Below are 20,383 nucleotides of genomic sequence, written 5' to 3'. Positions count from 1 at the left end.
TTTTTATGGATCTTTTTCAATCTGAGGATGGAGTGTCTGGGTGTCATCCTCTACAGCTCCCTATCATTTCATCACTCATCAATAACATTACCCGGCCTGCATACTCCCACCTACGCAACATCAACCGCCCTCCGCCCCTCTCTCACTCCTCACTCCACTGCCATCCTGGTTCACAGCCTCGTCACTTCATCACAAATCCCTCCATAAGCTCCAACTGGTACAGAACTCTGCAGCCCATATCATCACCGTAACCCCCTACTCTGACCACATCTCCCCTGTCCTTCAGCAGCTCCACTGGCTCCCCATCAAATTCAGAATACATTTAAAAATACTCCATTTCATGGCCATCCACAACCCCCCCCCCCCCCCCCCCCTGACTTCCTGTCTGACCTCCCCCCCCCCCCCCCACCCCAGTACCATGGGAAGCAGAGCTTTCAGTCACTCTGCTCCCAAACTCTGGAACTCCTCCCCCTGGACATCAGAAACATCAACAGCTTACTCCTCTTCAAATCCAGACTCTAAACCTCTCTTCCAATCAGCTCACTCTCTGTAAATTCTCATCCCTATTTCACCTACATTACGTTTCTTTTGTCTTCTTTGTAATATACTGTTTTTAAAATATTGCACTGTTTTTATTATTCTGTATTTACTGTAAAGTGTCCTTGGGTGTCCTGAAAAGTGCTTTTAAAGAAAATTGTTATTATTATAAAATGAGGTCTCAAAATCATAGAAAAACAAGCACTTCTCTCTGCTCTGAGACCCTGGGGGCGTGTCAGTTAGAGCCGGCTCCGTGTACTGTGTCTATGGGAGAGAGCAGTGTGAAAACGGCTCCAACGTCGATAGTGCTTCTCCCATTGGTTTTCTAAAAGTTCTCGGATCGGGCAAAACGAAGTGTCAGCGGAAATATCTGCTCTGCCCGAGTCTGAATATGTGCATCTCTCCTGGGTAGAGTCAGAACTGCGCCCACTAGAGGCAAAATACACAATCGCAGTGCAAAAAAAGTGCTCATTTAATAGAAAATGTGGCACCAGCGAATGCGTTTTATTCCCCTGAGTCAGAATATGTGGTTTGTTTTTGGCTAGAGGTTAAACTGCGCCCCCTGGTGGCCACAGACGTTTGGTGTGCTTCATCAGCAGGGGCGGGTTTATGCTAATGATTGCTCTATTACATAACGTGGCTATGATTTGTGACCCGCCCATTAAATCCTGAACACAGAAATGTGAAACAGTTTGTGAATCCTAGCTCCATAATTACATTATTAATGGTTGAATGACTTTTTACATGTTTTAAGGAAAACATTTATGATCTATTTAATGTGTTTAGAAGAAAATGTCTGAATTTGCTTTACACGTTACGTTAAATAAAATACAAACAATTCCCAATAAATCCAAACGTTAGATAAAATAAGTAATAAAGTTTTGTTATAAACCAATCATAACAATAAAAGGTAATTTTAATAGATGTAAATATTCCTCTTAGCATCCTGTTCACTAGGATGATGTGCGACTTATGGACGTTATTAAGAGTTTGTAGAGCTAATAGATGCTAATTAACTCTAAAGATTTCATTTGTATGCCATAAAATGAGTTATGGTTTAACCCAACCGTCATTCATAGTCATAGCACCACCTATTGGTAAAAGGAAATCATAGACATTATATTTACACGGAACATTGTAAGAAAGTTTGTGAAATAATCCTTGAAAATGATCATGTACGTCTCAACACTTTAACATTTCTGCCACACCCTGACATGTAACACACCTCAACGTGCACCACTTCATGACATGTGTGTGGTTGTGAGGACACGTTCATCGCTGCTTGAAGCTTTCATTATAATTAAGTTTCTGGGGATGAAAAATAATTGCAATTTAATTGTAATGTGAAAAAATGCTGGTAACTGTAATTGAATTGTAATTGAAAACGTAACTGTAACTGAAAATGTAATTGACACCAACCCTGGTTAAAACTGACCAATAATGGTGGAAAAGGTGATGAAAGAGTATTTTTATAAAACACAGAAATTGGTAAAAGTTGCAAAAATGGACAGAAAAAGTGTTAAAAAGGGTTCAAAGTGTCAATATTGAAACAATGACTTTAAACTGGCATGAAAAACTGATCCAATCAGTCCATTCCAAACTCCGCTCCAGCTCTTCTAATAAATAAGTCAGTTTTTCTCATCCCTGCTGTTGCTGATTATTGTTCTCTGTTTAACTATCACTAAGTCAATATTTAACATTCTACAATACAAAATAAGTCATAAATATATGTATGATTTGCACTGATATCAGATCGACCAATACCCAAGGTTGGAATATCAGAATCATATCTGAAGTGATAAAGTTGTACTGGGACAGCCCTAGTTTAAAAAGAATAGAGGAGGGAGGAGCTATCAGGTCATTAGCCAATCAGGTTCATTGTTCCTGCAGAACAAAGTCAAAGTGTTTCCATGAAGATGAACTAATCCATGGGAATTTAAATTCTTCAGCCTCAAAATCAAAGTATTTCCTCCACATCATGTGATCTCTGAACAAACTGATCTTTTTAGTCCATTTCAAAGTGATAACAGTGCAAAGGATGTATGGATGAATATTTCTAGATCCTTCATGTTCATTCTGTCTCTTCCATCCTTCAGGTGGAGCTGATTCCATGCTGATGGTGAATGGAGGCGTCTGAAGGAGGATTGTGGAACCACTCAGCCGTGACAGCAAACATGGACTCCTCAGAAAAGGTGAGAAATGAGTGGATTGAAGTTTTTCAGCAAACGTGGAAGAAAACCAGTGAATGTGGAACCAGTGAAGGACACCTTTAAAGCTGAACATCAGCTGGACTTCTGGTGGAACATGTGACCTCCAACTGCTCAATGACACAGACAGGAAGTACAACAACAGATCAGCCATAACATGATGAGCCCTGATAAGAAATGTCAGCTTTTACACATATTCTTTAATAATGCAGTGTGTGAATAAGAAGATCCTCCAAGAATCACATGTTGTTGTTAGACTTTATTGTTTCCATTTGTGGCTCTAGAACCAGTTCAGATCAACTTGTTCTTACTGTGTGTGACATCACTGATCTGACTTTTTAGCAGCGTTAGCCTCTGTTACTGCCTTTAACTGAGCTTATCTCATACACAACACTAGTCTGACTCTTATTGTGAAAAGACTTGTTTCTGAGCTCATAGTGCAGAGTTTATTTAGACATCAAAGGAACAGCTACAGTTACAAACAGCAACTATAGCAACACAATCATTAGGAGGTCATCAGTTAGACAGGTTACCATTCAAAGCACAACTTGTTATTTTGATCCTTTTCAATAAACCAATCTGAGCTTCTCCTCATATTTTCTCTACATTATTTAATAAGATGTAAATAAGCTTCAAATGCCTTCATTTGATCAGAGACAATGCTAATGCTAATGTCCATCTCTGCTACTGAGCTGTGGAGGCAGTGATGCTTTGGTCCAGTGTTTTTCAACCTGTGTGCTGCGTCACACCAGTGTGCCGTGAGATATTGTAACGTGGGCCGTGGAAAATTATCCAGTTTCCTTAATTGTCCAAAATGTTAATATCATGCCATTGTAAAGTGACTGTGCTTTAAAAGTAATTCTCCTCTGCTTCAGTAGGGGGCAGCACTGAGCTATTTGCCTTGGAGACATGATGCAGTTTTAGTGATGCATGAAACACGTGATAGACAGTGATGGAGAAGTTTTTGAAAACTCTCTGAGCAGAGCCTGGGACAAAATTCAGACCCTGATGAAAGCTCTCGTATGGGAGGGAATCAAAATAAAGCAATGACAGTGAACTTGAGTTCGTACAGAAAAGATATTTTTCATTTGGATTTACTTTCACTGGGGATGTGACGACACTGATCCATTGTGCTCTGTGTGTGATGAAAAGCTGTCCAACAGTGCTATGGTCCTAAGTAAGCTTAGATACCATCTCCAAACCAAACACCTGACACTTCAAAACAAACACGTGGACTATTTTGTTCACCTGCATGAAAACACAGAAAAGCAGGTCATTTTTATGAGAAGAACCACAAAGTTGAATGAGTGAGCCCTCAAACCTAGCTACCACGTTGCTGAACTTGTTGCTAAATCAAAAAAGTTGCACACTGTGGCAGAGTCATTAATATTATCTCCCTGCAAAGCCATTGTGAAGGAGACGCTCGGCTCCGATGCGGTAAAAGAAATAGCCAAAGTCCGTCTCTCAGATAACACAATTGCCAGACAAATTGATGACATGTCTGCAGACATTGAAAATGTTGTTTTGGAAAAGATTTGCATCAGTAGAAAATTAGCTTTTTAACCTGATGAGTCCACGACATAAGCGAACACGCTCAACTCTTAGTCAATGTAAGTTTTGTGGGCGGAGATGCCATTAGAGAAAACATAGCAGGGTTTCTCACGCACCAGCGGCCAACCGTGTTTTTGTAAAAAAAACATGTTATAAGTTGAGAGGAATTTTGAAATGATGACTATGATGTGTTATTATAAGCCATTTATTAACGATACTTAAATATAAAGTCTTACAAAAAGTCACAATCTTGAAATACGGTTTTAACAAACACACAAAAAAATACAATTAAAATAAATAATATCAATTGTTTTCACTTAAGTTAAATCCTAGTGAATCTTAAAACAGGCCATTGCTGGTCACATTTAAAAGTAAAATAAATAAACATAAATAAAAAAGTGCAAGCATGGCCAAGGGGTAAAACTAGGGAACGCAGAGGCTTCAGTGATTGACAGCCTACAACATGAAAAACATGAAAGATATTAGTTATTTTATAATAGATATTTCATTTTAGTCAGTGTACTGTATTTACATTATTTATTGGTTACTTTTACTTTTGCTTAGTGCCATGGTGTAGCGTCTAGGGCTGAAAATAACTACTATTTTAATAGTCGACTAGTCATTGATTATTGAAACAATTACCCGACTAATCGGATGACAAATTATTTATTTGCTTTTTGTTGCTACAAACTTTAAAATTTAACTTGGGGCAAATTACAACAAATAAAAACAATAAATAAATAAATAAAACAATTCCCAAATTAAAGTGTAAACAGGTTCCTTACAAACACAAATTAAATTGAATAAATCAGCACTAGAATGTGCTTCAGTAATAACATTAACACATTAAAAAAAGCTACAATATCTGCTGACTCATAGAGTTAATGAGCTGATATTTTATGGGTCACTGCATTAGTGTTATTGTATGCAATTCATTTATTTCCTAATTTACAATAACATTATTTTCAAAAATAAAATAAAATAAAAGCACGTGAAAAACAAAAATAACTCCAATAGTGTTTTTATTGCTGCTGAATGTAGTTTATTAAATATCTGATAATGAGTTACATAAAGTTATGGTTGATAAATATCTCTCTGATTTACTATAATGAAACCAGATCAAGCTGATGATGTAATCATTAATATACTGAGTATTACTAATGGGAAATTCTGGTGTAATAATCACAATATTTCTATTACTGTCTAATGGGACCAGCTTTATCTGTGAACACGTGAAATATAATTAAAAATATTGTGTTTCACAAGTTGGGACGAATGAATAGTGACGATAGTTTTATGCCAAAATTTATTTCACACAACATGTGACATGTTTAGCTTTTATCCTTCCTTCAAAGTATTAAATCTGACCATTAATAAATCTGTGGCTCTTTGTGTTTTAATGACAGTAAGATCTTTCATGAAGTGGTTAGCATTAGCACTTAGCCCAGTCTTATGTGTCGGTGGGTTAGCTTAGCTTAGTTAATAGAGCACAGTCACCGTGTTTGTGGGAACTTTGGATGGATCTGACGGAGGAACTTAGACTGGTTCACTTTGCGTGTGTGAGCGGCATCGACATCGCTGAGCTCTCGGCAAGAGTGCTAGGCTTTTTTAAAGCCGAGCACTTTTTTTTCTGGACATCTCTGTAATATGAAACTAATTATATAATCAGAATCAGAATTCCTTTATTTATCCGAGGGGGAAATTACTTTTGTTGCAGCCGCTCAAGAAAATATGACAAATAAAAAGAATAAACGTAAAGCAAGAAAGAATATATGTTAAGTGTATAATTAAGTAAAGCCTGTAAAAATAAGGATTAGATACACACACATTACAATAGTAAAAAAAAAGATAGATGTTAATATAACACAAAATACAATATGATACAGATATTTACAATAATAAAATCTGTGAGGTTACAGTGATGAATTCTACAGTTTGATCTCCACAGACAGGAATGATTTCCTGTCTGTGTCTGTTTGCGTCTGCGACCCTCAATCTGCTCCCCCAGCAAACAACAGCGTAGAGGATCACAATGTCCACACTGACCTCCTGGATGGAGACAGGGCTGACCTCAGGTCCACTATCAGCTCCTTAGTCTTTGTCACATTGAGCTGTAGATGGTTCTGCTCACTCCATGTGACAAAGCTGTCTACAGCAGCTCTGTACTTCACCTCGTCCCCCTCCCTGATACATCCAACCACTGCTGAATCGTCCGAGAACTTCTAGAGATGACAGGTCTCAGTGCAGTAGATGAAGTCCGTGGTGTAGGTGGTGGAGGAAGGGAGAGGGTACAGTCCCTTGAGGGGCCCTCAGTAGACCACAATTCAGGAAATAATGGAGGAGTCAATCTGCATCTCTGTCAGCTTCTCACCCAGTAGAGCTGAACGGATGGTGTTAAAAGCACAGGAAAAGTCAAAGAACATGACTCAGTGCTCGCCGGCTTATCCAGGTGAGTCCAACTCCAACTTGGGCTGGTAGGTAAACTGTAGCGGGTACAGTTGTGGTTTGAGAAATGGTCGGAGCTGCACCAGGATAAGTATCTCCAGGGTCTTCATGATGTTGGAGGTTAATGCAACCGGTCTGTAATCCTAGGAGCTGCTGGGACATGGTGTCTTTGGAACAGGAACCAGACAGGATGTCTTCCACACCACAGGGACCCTCTGCATGGGTGTGAAAGGTTAAGAAGAGGGGGGGATGATTGTGTTTCAGTGCAGCCAGCAGTGGTGTGACTAGGGGTGGCAGCAGGGGGTCAAGTAGCCACAGTATCAAATCTGTTGAAAAACAGATTTAGTTCGTTGACCTGGTCCTCACTACCTTCCAACCCTCTGCTTTACTGACCTACCAGTTTTTGGCTGACAGCTGCAAAGGAGTTCCCCATTCTGTCAAACAAAGCTATTTCTAAATGACTTCCATTTTCCATGACATCGCTGTGTGAGTTGAGCGTTTCAACCCTGACTGTTATAAAAACTAAAAACGAAGAGAGACTGAGAGCTGTTGAGGAAAAGTTTTGTGTGTGTCTGTCTTCAATTCCTCCCAGGATATCAGCTTTGTGTTCAACTCAACAGGCCCATGTTTCACACTGAGTGAATGTAACTAAGATAAAGGTCTCATATTTTGCTATTTTTCACCCATCTCCATTTGTTCAAAGAACACCAACAACATAGTATTTGAGGTTTATTTTCCCAAACTCGACTGTTTTCTAGAATTCTAGCCCTTTTGAAAAGTGACTTACTGAGCAGTTCTAAAAACTGGCTTTTTTGGGGCCTACTTATGCATATTAATGAGTGGTCGTGTCTATAGATTATAGATGCTAGGCTCTTACGAGGGAAATTAGTGATCACCAAAGCCATTTTATTTTGCTATCCACAGACTCTTGTTATTGTTTTCAGTAAAAGCACTGCTGCCCACTGGAGAGGTTAAATGCAGATGTGTATGGATCTTTACATATTATGGGTTTCTCGATCCGATCCGATACTGATATCGGATATCGGTCCAATATAAGCCAGAAAATGAATATCAGATTTTATCGGACTGCACCGAAAATCTCCGCTATAAGCGCTCCGATAAGTTTTTGTCCCCGCCCTCAGTTGTTCCCACAAAATACTGACAGTAAAAAATAACTGAAGTGAACTTGAATTGTTGACTATTGTTCTCTGTTTGAGTGACATCACATGATCAAACCTTTTCTAACATTCCACACCACAAAATAAGTAATAAAATTATGTATGATTCGTGCTGATATCGTATTGGATCAATATTGCTATTGGCCAATACTCAAGCCTGCAATATTGGTATTGTATCGAAAGTGAATAAGTTGAATCGGGTCATCCCTATTACATATATGACAAAGTATAATATATATTAGTTTTTACTAAAACGGCACACCTCCGCATGAACAAACAGTGCATACACTACAGTGTATGTTTACTGTGGAGGTGCGGTAGCAGCAGCAGGCACTTCCTGCAGGGTGAGGTTCAGACTTTTGAGACGTCAGAAACAGAACATTTGAAACAAAGCACTTTTCTCTGTGTTGTAATTAGTTTAGCTTATAGGACTAGATAGTACAATCCATTAGATAATCAGTACTTGGTCTAGAGGTGGGTTTAAAGGGGTAAAAGCTTCACAGGGGTCTTCAGGTGGGCACCCTCCTTCATTGGTGTTTCATTGAAAGGCCCCCAACACCTCCAAAGGGCTCAACGGCGACACCTGGCATCCCAGGTGTGCCCCCCTCTGCTTTTAATCCTTCGATGGTCACTTTGCAGCCCAGCTAGGATCCTTTCTTTTGATCATAGCCAGCTGCTGCTTTGTTCAGCAGCATCTGGCAGTGACTTGACAGCTTGCCGGAAGGCCTGTCCTCACACTCCCATTCCCTTGAGAAGCTTGGTTGTGGACAAGGCAACAAATCCTCTAAACCCAACCTCAACCGGTAGCACCTGGGAACACCAGCCATATTGTTTTGGCTCAGTTGCTATGTCGGAGTACTTCAGTCACTTACGCTCATATGCTTCACCAACTGCAGCTTCCCATGATCCCGTTAGTTCCATGATGAAAAGCGACTTCTGAGAGGTTGACCACAAGACCAGGTCTGGCCTGAGGTTAGTTGTAATGATCTCAGGTGAAAAGGTGAGTCTCTGGTCTAAGTCAACCTGCATTCTCCAGTCCGGGGCAGTGTCTAGGAGGGTTGCTTCCACTCTTGCAGATGGCTTTGCTGGGAGTTGTCCTGCTCTAACAAATGGGGTGGTGTTTTTTGCCTAGGCATTGGAGGAGGGAGGGCGTTGTTGGTAGTTCTCTTTCCTTCCCGGGGGATTGCCAGTTGTCATAAAACCTTGTTGTGTCTCCAAATATAGCGGCCTTGAGACAAACTGGTTTTGCAGCCAGTGAGGATGTGTCTCACTGTTGCAGGGGTTTGACAGCGCACAAGAAGGATCTTCTCCAAACCACTGGTCAAGGTTTGAGGGTGTGGGAAAACATCATATGTGGCTCTGATGATGAAGCTGATTTTGTTTCCTTCCATCTCCCAAAGCTCCTTCCATTTGAGTTTATTATGCTCCAGGTTTTCCCAGCTTGTCCATTGGCCCTGTTTGGACTGCGTGACTGCCTTTGCACATCTGTCTGCCTCCTCTTGTCGCACCTGAGCAACCACCAGCTTTCTCCTCTGGGTCGATAATGCCTTGTTCCATGTTGGTCTACTTGTCCCCAGTCCGAATCCACCTTTTCCATGTTGCACCTGTCCCACAATGTCTCCTTGCATGAGAGCAGATTTTGCTTGCTGTATGGCCTCAGATGGGATCCATTTCCTCCCAGTTACCATTCTGGGAGCAGCCACTCAGATCATGTCATCTTGGGACTCGGTGAGGGTCATGTTCAGCCTCACTTTGGTGCATTTAAACTCCTCTGTGAGGCTAGAGACAGGCAATTCCAGGACACTGTGTCCATACAAGTAAGTAAGTAAGTAAGTAGTTTATTTATAAAGCGCTTTTTGCAGATAAAATCACAAAGTGCTGTACAGAGTTGTGGTAAAAGTACAAGTGCAACACAATAGAATAATAAAACAAGGCAACACGGGAGGCCAATCCACTTCTTGATGTATGAACTGACTGTCCTCTCCAGCTTCTTAACTTTGTTCATGGGGATCTCGTAGACCGTTAGGGGCCATATCAGGCAGGGGAGCAATCCAAACTGCAGGCACCACAGTTTCAACTTGCCAGGAAGCAAGGTCTTGTCTATGCTGATAAGACCTTTGATGTTTTCTTCCCTCAGCTGATCACACTGGTCTGTGTCTTTGAGGCTTGCATTGTCACAGGTATGCCGGCTTTCTGCACAGATGTGTCAATCAAGTTGTTTTGCTTCAAGACTAACACAAACCACAAACAAAGAACTGGATGGGTGTATTTCACATTTTGTGTGCCGGTGGACTCCCAAGTTATGTTCAAAAACACTGCAAAAGGGGATTTTTTATATGTCCCCTACAAGTCATATTGTCATTATTAGGCTAAAAACTGTCATTTTATAATGTTTTTGGTTGGTGGTGTGCCATTGGATTTTTCTATGTAAAAAATGTACTGTGGCTCAAAAAAGGTTGAAAAACTGGTCAATGTTCTGATGGTAAACTTTGGTTCCTGACGTCCATGTGGATGTCAGATCCATCTTTAACAGTCACTGTTCTTTCCAGGAACACATTTAGAAACAAATGTTTGTTTGGTTCCTTCTCTGTGTTTAATCTCTATCTGTTCTACAGGACTCTGGAAGACAGGACAAAGTGACACCTCAACGCTCTCAGGACAACAAAGCTCAGCCAAAACAAAAACAGCAGCTCCAGCCTAGAGTGAAAGCCAAAGCACATACATGTGACCAGTGTGGAAAGGCCTTTACCAAGAAATCAAACCTCACTGAACATCAACGAATCCATTCTGGAGAAAAACCATTCAGCTGTGACCAGTGTGAAAAGGCCTTTATCAGCAAATCAAGCCTCACTGTACATCAACGAATCCATTCTGGAGTAAAACCATTCAGCTGTGACCAGTGTGGAAGGGCTTTCAACCAGAGGGGTAACTTAATAAGTCACAAAGTCATTCATACTGGAGATAAAAAGTTGAAATGTGACCTGTGTGAGAAGGCCTTTACCTGTAAATCACAACTCACTATACATCAACGAGTCCATTCTGGAGCTAAGCCATTCAGCTGTGACCAGTGTGAAAAGGCATTTACCAGTAAATCACACCTCACCGTACATCAAAAAATCCATTCTGGGTCTAAGCCATTCAGCTGTGATCAGTGTAAAAAGGCATTTACCTTAAAATCACACCTCATTGTACATCAAAGGATCCATTCTGGATCTAAACCATTCACCTGTGACCAGTGTGGAAAGGCTTTTAACCAGAGTTCTAACTTAATGACACACAAAGCTGTTCATACTGGAGTTAGAAAGTTTAAATGTGACGAGTGTGGAAAAGCTTTTGCTTTAAAGATGAACCTGAAAACCCATCAGCTTGTTCACAGTGGAGAAAAACCACACAAATGTGATGAATGTGGGAATACCTTTAGGCAGAAAGGTGACTTAATCCAACATCAGAATGTCCACAGAGAATATAAACCATACAGATGTGAGGAATGTGGAAAGAGTTTTAGTCGATCTGGACACCTCAGTGGACATGTCCTCATTCATCGTGGAATCAAAGCTCACAGATGTGAACAGTGTGGAAAGACTTTTACACACAGATCACATTTAATGAGTCACATGCAGACTCACTCCAGAGCAGAGTTGTATCGCTGTGACCACTGTGGGAACATATATAAACAGAAACAAAACCTCATCATCCACCTGAGATCTCACACTGGACATGAAGTGTGTCCCTGTGACCAGTGTGACAAAGTTTTTACAACATATCATCAGTTAAAACATCATCAAACCAGCCACTCATCAGAAAGACCTCATAAATGTGACACGTGTGGAAAATCTTTCAAGAGCAAATTAGGCTTTCGTCTCCACCAATGTGTTCATGAGAAGAATGTTTTCAAATGTGACGAGTGTGGGAAGACGTTCAGCACTTCATCTGTTTTCCACTCACATCTCTGTGTGGATGGAGACATGGAGCAGGAATCATCTTCAGATGCCAGTGACACACGGATGGTGACGACACCTTCTGGTTCCAGTGTTGGACTGAAGAACCCAGAGATCAGGCTGCACAGGATTCCAACATAAACCTGCTGTCAGCTGGAAAATGGACACCAACAGTTCAGGAAGTTGTTGATCTTTGAAGGTGTGGTCTGAAAGAAAAGATCAATACAATGATCAGTTGAAAAGGAAGCAGGAAGAAGTTTCCCTTTGTTCACTTTCTATACAGTATATACATTCTATAGCTTCTGTATTCATACATGATGTATATGAAGAATGATTCACAAAATTATTTTTATAATAATCGCGGTATTGAGCGCGCTACTTCCGGTTCCGGAAAAAAAAAAAGGTCAATATTAAAAATGTTTTTGTACCGCTAAAAGTCATTTAATTAACATTTCATGGTTATTTAATATTATTCCCGTGATTCCAAATTTCCTTTAAATCTCCGGTCGCTGACTTCACTTCCTCCTTCGTCTCATGACTGTGGGCGGTGGCTGTGCTGACGGTCATTAGCCGACGATATCACAAACATTCTGGTTCTCCAAACAGAGGAATGTATCGTTTTAGTGAGTGGATGGGTCCACAACACAGCTCTACTATGATTATTTTTTGTTCTGTGTAAGGGTGATGTTTCTTCTATTATTCTTTGTGTAAGAAAGATGCTAGCAGCTACAATGTAAACACACACACACACGGCTGATGCACGCGTGCACTACACCAGGATGTACATGGTGAACGCACACAGAGCCGTTTAGAGAGAGTTGCGACAAATGTTTATTTTTCGTGGTACTTTCGGGTCTCTCTCTCTTTTTTTTTTTTTTTAAAATCACTTAACAACCTGACGGATTATGTGCATGACGCGCGCGCACGTGTGATAGAGATAACGCACGGAGGAAATAGAGGTAGACACACACATTATGTGCATGATGCGTGTGTAAGAAAAACACACACACACACACACACACACACACACACACACACACACACACACACACACACACACAGTATTTATAATAAAAATATACTAAATGAGTAAAATAAAACAAAAAACTAAACAATATTTATACATAAAGTACACAAAATAACAACAGAAATGCCCAAAAATATACAAAAAGGCTCCAAAAACACACACAATTACTCCATTACAGAAAAATATACCAAACGACAACAAAAACATGAAAATGACTCATAAACACTAAAATGACAACAGAAATGCACAAACTACAAAAAAAAAAGATTCCAGAATCACTACAATGACAAAAAAAGAGAATAAATATATAAAAAATGCACGAAAAGACAACAGAAAGATACAAAATACACAATGACTCCAAAAACAAAAAAAATATATCAACAAGATATGATAAAAATGAGTATAAAAAACAACAAACAATTATCATGCACATGTCCCATAAAATAAACCATGGAAATCGCACACACTATTTTACTTTGCACCCGCAAATAAACCCCTTTTTAACACCACAGAGTACAGAGTATGTACACCTCTTTGTACATCCAACCTTCAAACATATTCTCATTTGGCCATATTTGACAACTGTACTTAGGCTCCCACATGAATGCATACTTCCGACGGGCACTGTCCTAGTTATACACTAATGTTAACTATATGGCTGTCACACTCATTTTAGTTGATGGTTCAAATACGGACCAGTTTGGGGTCCAAAGGACTGCAGATTATAGGAAAACCAGCCTTTGTTTATGAGCAACTTTGCTTTAATTTTCTGAAATGTTGTGGAATAATCGAGGAAAAAATGCATAACTTTCAAAAGTTGAGAGTTCTTGCAAAATTTGAGTTTAAAATGATTCACATGATGTGATGTCACCATGAGAAAACTGTGAGCTCTGTAAATATTGTGAAGTTTAATTCAAATGATTAGTTTTTAGAGGAGTTGTGATATCTACAACTGAATTCATTTATAATTTACACAATAATTCACTTTCTCCTGCAGACTGAAATAGATGATCTAAAGGGCCGGATTAGGGACCTGAGCCCTGAGTTTGACATGTATTCTATATGAAAGACAGTCTGATGTCCATCATGTGTTTGTATACTTACATAATACTGTACATTACTCACCTTCTCTACAGTCTATAAAACTAGTAACATTCCAATAGATGTAATAATCAGAACGTTGTGTTAATGCAGACCATCTTCATCATGTACCTTTGATTCTGTTTCGTTTCTCTGTGTTTGTAAAGAAAATAATATTTGTAATGAGTTTTAAATGAGTATCTAAAACATCACATAATAGTATTTTCTTGATTTTAGATGTGATGTGTTTTATATAAAGTATGTTTTTCTACAGTTGAAGTGAATGTGATGAAATGGTTCCTGACAGGGAAACCCTGCCTAAAGCCTGTGAATGGATCATGCAGTGTGCTGAATGAATATCAGGGGAAGGGGAGCCCAAAGTGTCCAAACACTCCCATTTTATCACCATATTTACATTTCTATCAACTCTGTGATTACAGCTCATAGATTTATTCTAACTCTGAAATGTTCTTTAATCTGTTCTTTAGCCTGTCCAGCCTTTCTTTAGAACTTACAATGTTCTATGTAACCATGATAAATCCTAAAGTTCTTCTTAAATCTCCTTTGGTTCCTTCTGATGTGTTTAAATCAATGTAAATGTAATGATATCAAATGTCCAGTGAAGCTTTTTCCTTTAAATAAAGACGTGTTAATGTCTGTGTTGGATTTCTTTGAACAGAGAAACATGTCAGAGAGAGGAGAGACTTTCATTGGATAATCCTCCATCAAACACACATGGTTCCCATGAGAAGAATATCCACTGGATGGATCTAAGAACAGGAAGTGAAGGTTCCTCTGGAAACTGAGTCATTGTGTAAGTATTGGGTCTATTCTCACATCTGGACTTTCAGTTACGTTCTTCTTCTCTCCTGCTCGTATTCTCCGGTCCAGGTTCCTGACACGCCACCGCGCATAAGTAGCTCAAAAGCGTGTAGTCAGTGAATGAAGGCGGTCTGAAGCAAAGGAGGCGGACTGGGTGATGATGTCATTATTTTAGGACTGTCTAGAAATCACGGAACACGGAGTTTTTCCCAACGATTGTAAATGTCATTAAAATCCGTGAAAATGATAAAGTTCACTTTTAATTTGAAACGCCTTCATTGATTTACAATGTAACATGTTGATTTGATCAGATTATTGATCAGATTATTGCAGTGTGAGAGGATTCTTCTGTCTGAGTCTCAGTTAAAATCTCTCCTTTTTTCCCTCAGATTAACGTTTGTTTGTGTAGAAAGCCTGATTTTATTAACATCTTCCATTCCTGCATTCAGAAATAATCAGAGCATCATCATCATCATCAATACGGTACCTGCACTAAAGCGTGACCATGTGTGATGATCTGCAGGTTTGAGGAAATAATCCTGTTATAATCCAGAGGAGACAGACACCACCTCTGGACAGAGTTCATGTGGATCAATTCTTTCTGGGAGTTTCTTCTGCAACATGATGAGTTTGTGTGGCTTCAACTGTAACTAAGTCCATATTTCTAGTGTAATATAATGTTTTACCTTATGGGGGCGCTGCACTTATTCCATGGTTAGAAGATGAGAGCATGAGCGGAAGGCCAGATTTAATGGAACGCCCATATTCATGGAGGCTCCACCCACAGGGCGTTACTGGGATGGTTGACAGTTACGTATAGGAGGAGAATAGCACACAGCCTAAAAGAGCGCCGCTGCACGACTTTTTTGATTTATGGAAGAATAGAGCTCAACAAGAACAAGCAAAACAGATTATTAGAGTAAGATAATAAAATAATATTCAAACTAATATAAAGGAATATAGGGAGTAATATTGTCTTTTTTAACAGGAGAGATGGAGCTGATCATTTCCTTGGATTCTTCTCAGATTAGATTAGATCATCCTTTATTAATCCCACATAAGGCAAAGCTTTAGAGAACAGTCCAATAATCCATAAACAAACCTAATCCCAGTTGAGTGACTCAGTGTGTCTCACAGAAGCAGAGAAACTAGTGTAGCTTCCATTCACTCACTACTTTGTAGGGATGAATGCTGAACTCTATCACCTTCAACTCTGCTCCAACATGCTGAGGCCTTTATAGCTCTTATACAGTGTCTATGCTGTGTTTGATTGTCTGATTGTTTTTTATGGAATCAGAACAGTATCATAATGAATAAACTCATGCAGGGTTTTTCACTAATGCACATGCTTTGTTTCTTAGTTGTATTTCAGATTCACAAATGCACACAATCTGTTTCACAAATATATATTTTAGGTAAACTTGTATTATAAATTCTGAAATGCACACGTTCTACTTCACAAATATTATTTTGAGACACACATGTAATATAAATCCACAGATTATGCAAATTGCTGAATGTGCATTTACAAACTGCTTCTGTGCTGTGAAACAGCACAGAAGCATTTTTTTGTACATACCGAAAAAGGAGACGAGAGAAGCAGTTTGCTTATCTGAGTCCCGTCCCCTGTTTTACCATCGCAAATTTACATGGGTTTACATGTCTCTCTGGTCAAACATTCTTGAGTTGTTCTGAACAGTCCTTTCTTGTGTATTCTCATCTGTAGTCAGTGTTGTCTTGTTTTTTTTCCCTCCTCCTCTCTATCGTTGTTCGTGTTGGCCTTGTTCCCTGCCAGACGTTGTTAGCATTCTCCAGTTCAAGAATAGTTCCTCTTTCAAAGTTGTTTGGAAGTTGTTGTTTTTTTTTTCCCTTTTCATCCATAATGTCACCACTCGGGAATGTCTCTTTTGGACACACAAGTTTGCAGCTTGTTTTGTCTCTACATCAAGGTTAATCCAGCTGTTGTTAGTTCTATTGGCAGTGTTGTATTTTCCACTGTTAGATTTAACTTGTATAAACACATTATTATATCTTAGTTCATAAGCAAGGTAGTATCTTCATTGTATTATATCTTAGTTCATAAGCAAGGTAGTAATTTCATTGTATTATATCTTAGTTCATAAGCAAGGTAGTAATTTCATTGTACAGGAAAACGTGTTTCTAACTGCACATATGACAATAAACACTTTGAATTTAAATTTAATGTAATCCTTAATCACCCCACCACCTAGCAATTAAAATGAATAAATGACAGACCTTTTTTACTCTTGGTTTCCACATTTAATTCAGTCTCCGTAAAATAATCACAGTGAGTTTTGTTTCCAGTGTTTATATAGATCTGGGTCCATATCCATGATTACCATCAGTAATGTTGTTGTTTAGGTGGATCCTTCGTATTTTCCCAAGTCTTCCATCGTTTTGATGAGGATTGGTTTTCCGTCTTCTTCTCCCAGTGGTATGATATAAATCCTGCAGTTTCTTGTCCAAGTCTTCACAATTTTCCTCCTTTTTTATTTGGCGTGCCTTCCATGCAATGCTTGCATTTTGTTTCGTCAGGTTTTCATTGATGTACACCTTCGTTCCCTTCAGTTTATTTCCTTGCTTCAGTAGTTGTCCTTTGAATTTCATATTCGTGAAGGTTATTTTTACAGCTCTGTTATCATTTTTCTTTGGCAGGAGATGGCAGGAGTTGATGTTGTCAGGGTTCAGGACAATGTCCTTCGACTCCAGGTAGTCAATGACCTGTTGTTCAATCGATTTTGTTTCTTCGTCACTCGCGTAACTCCTGGGTTTTATCTTTAGGCCTGTGATGATGACATCTTTCTCTCTTTCCTTTTGTTCCAGCTGTTCAACCCTGGCGTTCAACAATTTTATCTCTTCAGCATTTCTTTCATTCTTTTCTTTCAGTACCTTTGCTTCGCTTTGTAGGTTTTCCAGTGAGTTTTCCAGCGTCTTTTCCAACGACTTTATCTCGGCAGATAGGTTTCGTAGACCCTCGCGTATCATATCCTTGACCTCTTCCAAACCCGAATTGGGTTCTGAAGGGCCTCCCTGCGGTTTTTTTCACCATTTTCCTTCAGTCTTGGGCCCAGCTGTAGCCAGTTGTAGCCAAGGTGTGTTATCGGAGCAAATGAAAACACGTCTGCTCTCTCCAAAGAGTTCATTCATTATGATACTGTTCTGATTCCATATGAGGGGGGTCTTGAAGAAGAAGAGTAGGACATGATGGTACCTTCATGCAGCAGCAGCAGCATGGCAGCACAGCATTCCATCACCACCTCCTCACCACCCCCATGACACCACATCACCAGAACAGAAGGTACTCAAATAATAATAAATCATATAATATCAGATGATCCTGTGCTGTGGCTAAAAGCTATTAATGACAATGATCTGTGTCAAATTGTGAGAAAATAACCACATAACAAACATTGACTTCCTCAATGTTCAGAAAACCCACCTCAGAGATTCACCAAAGAAAATGACAAAATGACAATGTTTATGGTTAGTGTACTTTTACTTTCTACTTCATTTCCTTGTTTTTTGTTGTTTTGTTGCTTGGTTGCATTTTTTTATCAATTTAACATTTAGCACATTTTAGTTGTGGTTGTTTTTCTGGCATTTACTGTAATATTGTGTTTAAAGTTTGCATTTAGTTTAGATAGTTATGTTATTTATTATGTTAATTATTTAATGAAGTATTTCTTTACTGATCCGTTGTCCTGGACTTCAGTCACCATCATTCTGGGGTCTGGGAGGCCTCATAGTCCTTCTTGCCTCGGGCCCCCCAGGGGGTCTAGACACGCCCCTGCTTGTTATTAACAAACAGGTAAATTAACAGTGAGTAAAATATTTAAACTCTTACTGTAATATATAAAACTGAACATATCCAATAAATAAAAATAATAAAAACAAAGCTGCAAAAAGTGAACAACACAACACAAATAAATGTATCAAAATCAATAAATATTTTCACTTTAGCTTATAAACAACTTTTTTGGGCCAAACAAAGAACAAACATTTCAATAATAAAGTGTGAAAACCAGCAGCAGCAGCACATTCAGACTATGACTGACCTGGTTTAGACCAGGTTTGATACAACTCCACAATTCTTAATAAAAACACAGACATTATTTTGGTTTTGATCTTATTTTCTGTTTAGTTTTAATCATAAGGAAGTGATGTTCACTTTAACTCTACGTTAAAGAGATAGGAGGGGAGAGATAGGGGAGAGAGATAGGGGGAGAGAGATAGGAGGGAGAGAGATAGGAGGGAAGAGATAGGGGGAGAGAGATAGGGGGGAGAGAGATAGGAGGGAGAGAGATAGGGGGGAGAGAGATGGGGGGAGAGGAGATGGGGGGAGAGATGGAGGGAGAGATGGGGGGGAGAGATAGGAGGGAGAGATTGGGGGAGGATATGGGGGAGAGCTGAGGAGAGTAGGAGGGGAGAGAGGGGGGAGAGATAGGAGGGAGAGAGATAGGGGGGGAGAGAGATAGGAGGGAGAGAGATAGGAGGGAGTGAGACCTTTTATAAACATATCAAGCTGTGATCTGATTGGTTAAACACACATTTGAGGTGTAGTTCTGATTGGGTAGCAGAGGTAAGTGGGATTCTTAACTTTCCCGTACAGACCAGATGGTGGTCTATCCCCACATGTGCTTTTTAAACAAAGAGTTATAAAACTAGATCATACAGGTTTTATCATGTTAGGTCTAAAATGGAGGATGGTGTGTGTGTGTTACAGAATTAGTTTTCTTAAGTCTGTTAAATAAAACTTTTGTAAACATTATGAAAACATTATTATAATGAGTCATATTGTGCTGAGTCACCTTTCAAAGTAATTATCCTAATGTTTACTCTTAATCTGTCTAAATGTATTTTTAAACTTTACTCAAAAGACAAAAGCAGAAAACACTTGATCAATAATCATGGAATATGAATAGTTCTAAACATTTCCCTTGAAAGATGATTTCTATTGATTATCTCATAAATGACTGATATGAATTTTTTCTAGCTTTAAGCATGACCCAAAAAGACATGGAGGCACTTTGATCAATCACTAATAATTTCAGACACACCTTCACTGGAAAAGTCTTAAGTTAGTGATTAAAAGATGAATTAAATAAAGACACATATAAAGAGTTGTTTGTCCTGGAAAGTTTAAAAGTTGAGGTCACATGTCTTAAATGGATAAGACGCATAGTTCTGCCTTTAAAGCATCGGATGGTGTTGTAGCTTTTATTTTTATTTCTTCCTTTCCAATCTTCATGTTGACAAAGTGTCTCTGATGTAGGTTGTCATGCTACATCCTGTTATCTCTGTGGAATGTGTCTGTTCTTTGGGGAGGATGATGGGAGTGTCAGCAGGGGGTCTACAGGTCAGGATCAACAATGTCTGGATTTGAAGACATTTTTCCTTGGTCTGTTTTGAGTCATAAAAGTGTGATAAAATTCTCCTACATAGTGTATAAAAATAATAACTGTTAACTGTCACTGTGGAGTGAATAACATGTACATCTGACTAAACATGAATATGAGATGTGATGTCATTGTTTGTACATTGACTAGAATCTTTCTATGGTCACCTGCACAGCTCACT

The 20,383-nt window shown here is 39.2% G+C and overlaps 1 protein-coding gene across 1 annotated transcript in view; it reads left to right on the top strand.

The window, feature by feature from the left end:
- LOC114479339 (zinc finger protein OZF-like) overlaps positions 1-11,886 on the top strand; it is a gene marked incomplete at its 3' end in the record, with an annotated part of 14,281 nt that extends 2,395 nt beyond the window's left edge. The window contains exons 2-4 of the mRNA XM_028472992.1: positions 2,634-2,729; positions 10,534-11,481; positions 11,650-11,886. Coding sequence (XP_028328793.1) covers positions 2,661-2,729; positions 10,534-11,481; positions 11,650-11,886 — 1,254 coding nt within the window. The remainder of the gene's footprint in view (positions 1-2,633; positions 2,730-10,533; positions 11,482-11,649) is intronic.
- Between the last annotated feature and the right edge of the window lie 8,497 nt (positions 11,887-20,383).

Source organism: Gouania willdenowi, chromosome 17 (assembly GCF_900634775.1).
Source record: "Gouania willdenowi chromosome 17, fGouWil2.1, whole genome shotgun sequence".
Classification (NCBI taxonomy): domain Eukaryota; kingdom Metazoa; phylum Chordata; class Actinopteri; order Blenniiformes; family Gobiesocidae; genus Gouania; species Gouania willdenowi.
Note: the sequence above shows the minus strand (reverse complement) of the source record. Positions and strands in the feature narration are given on the sequence as shown.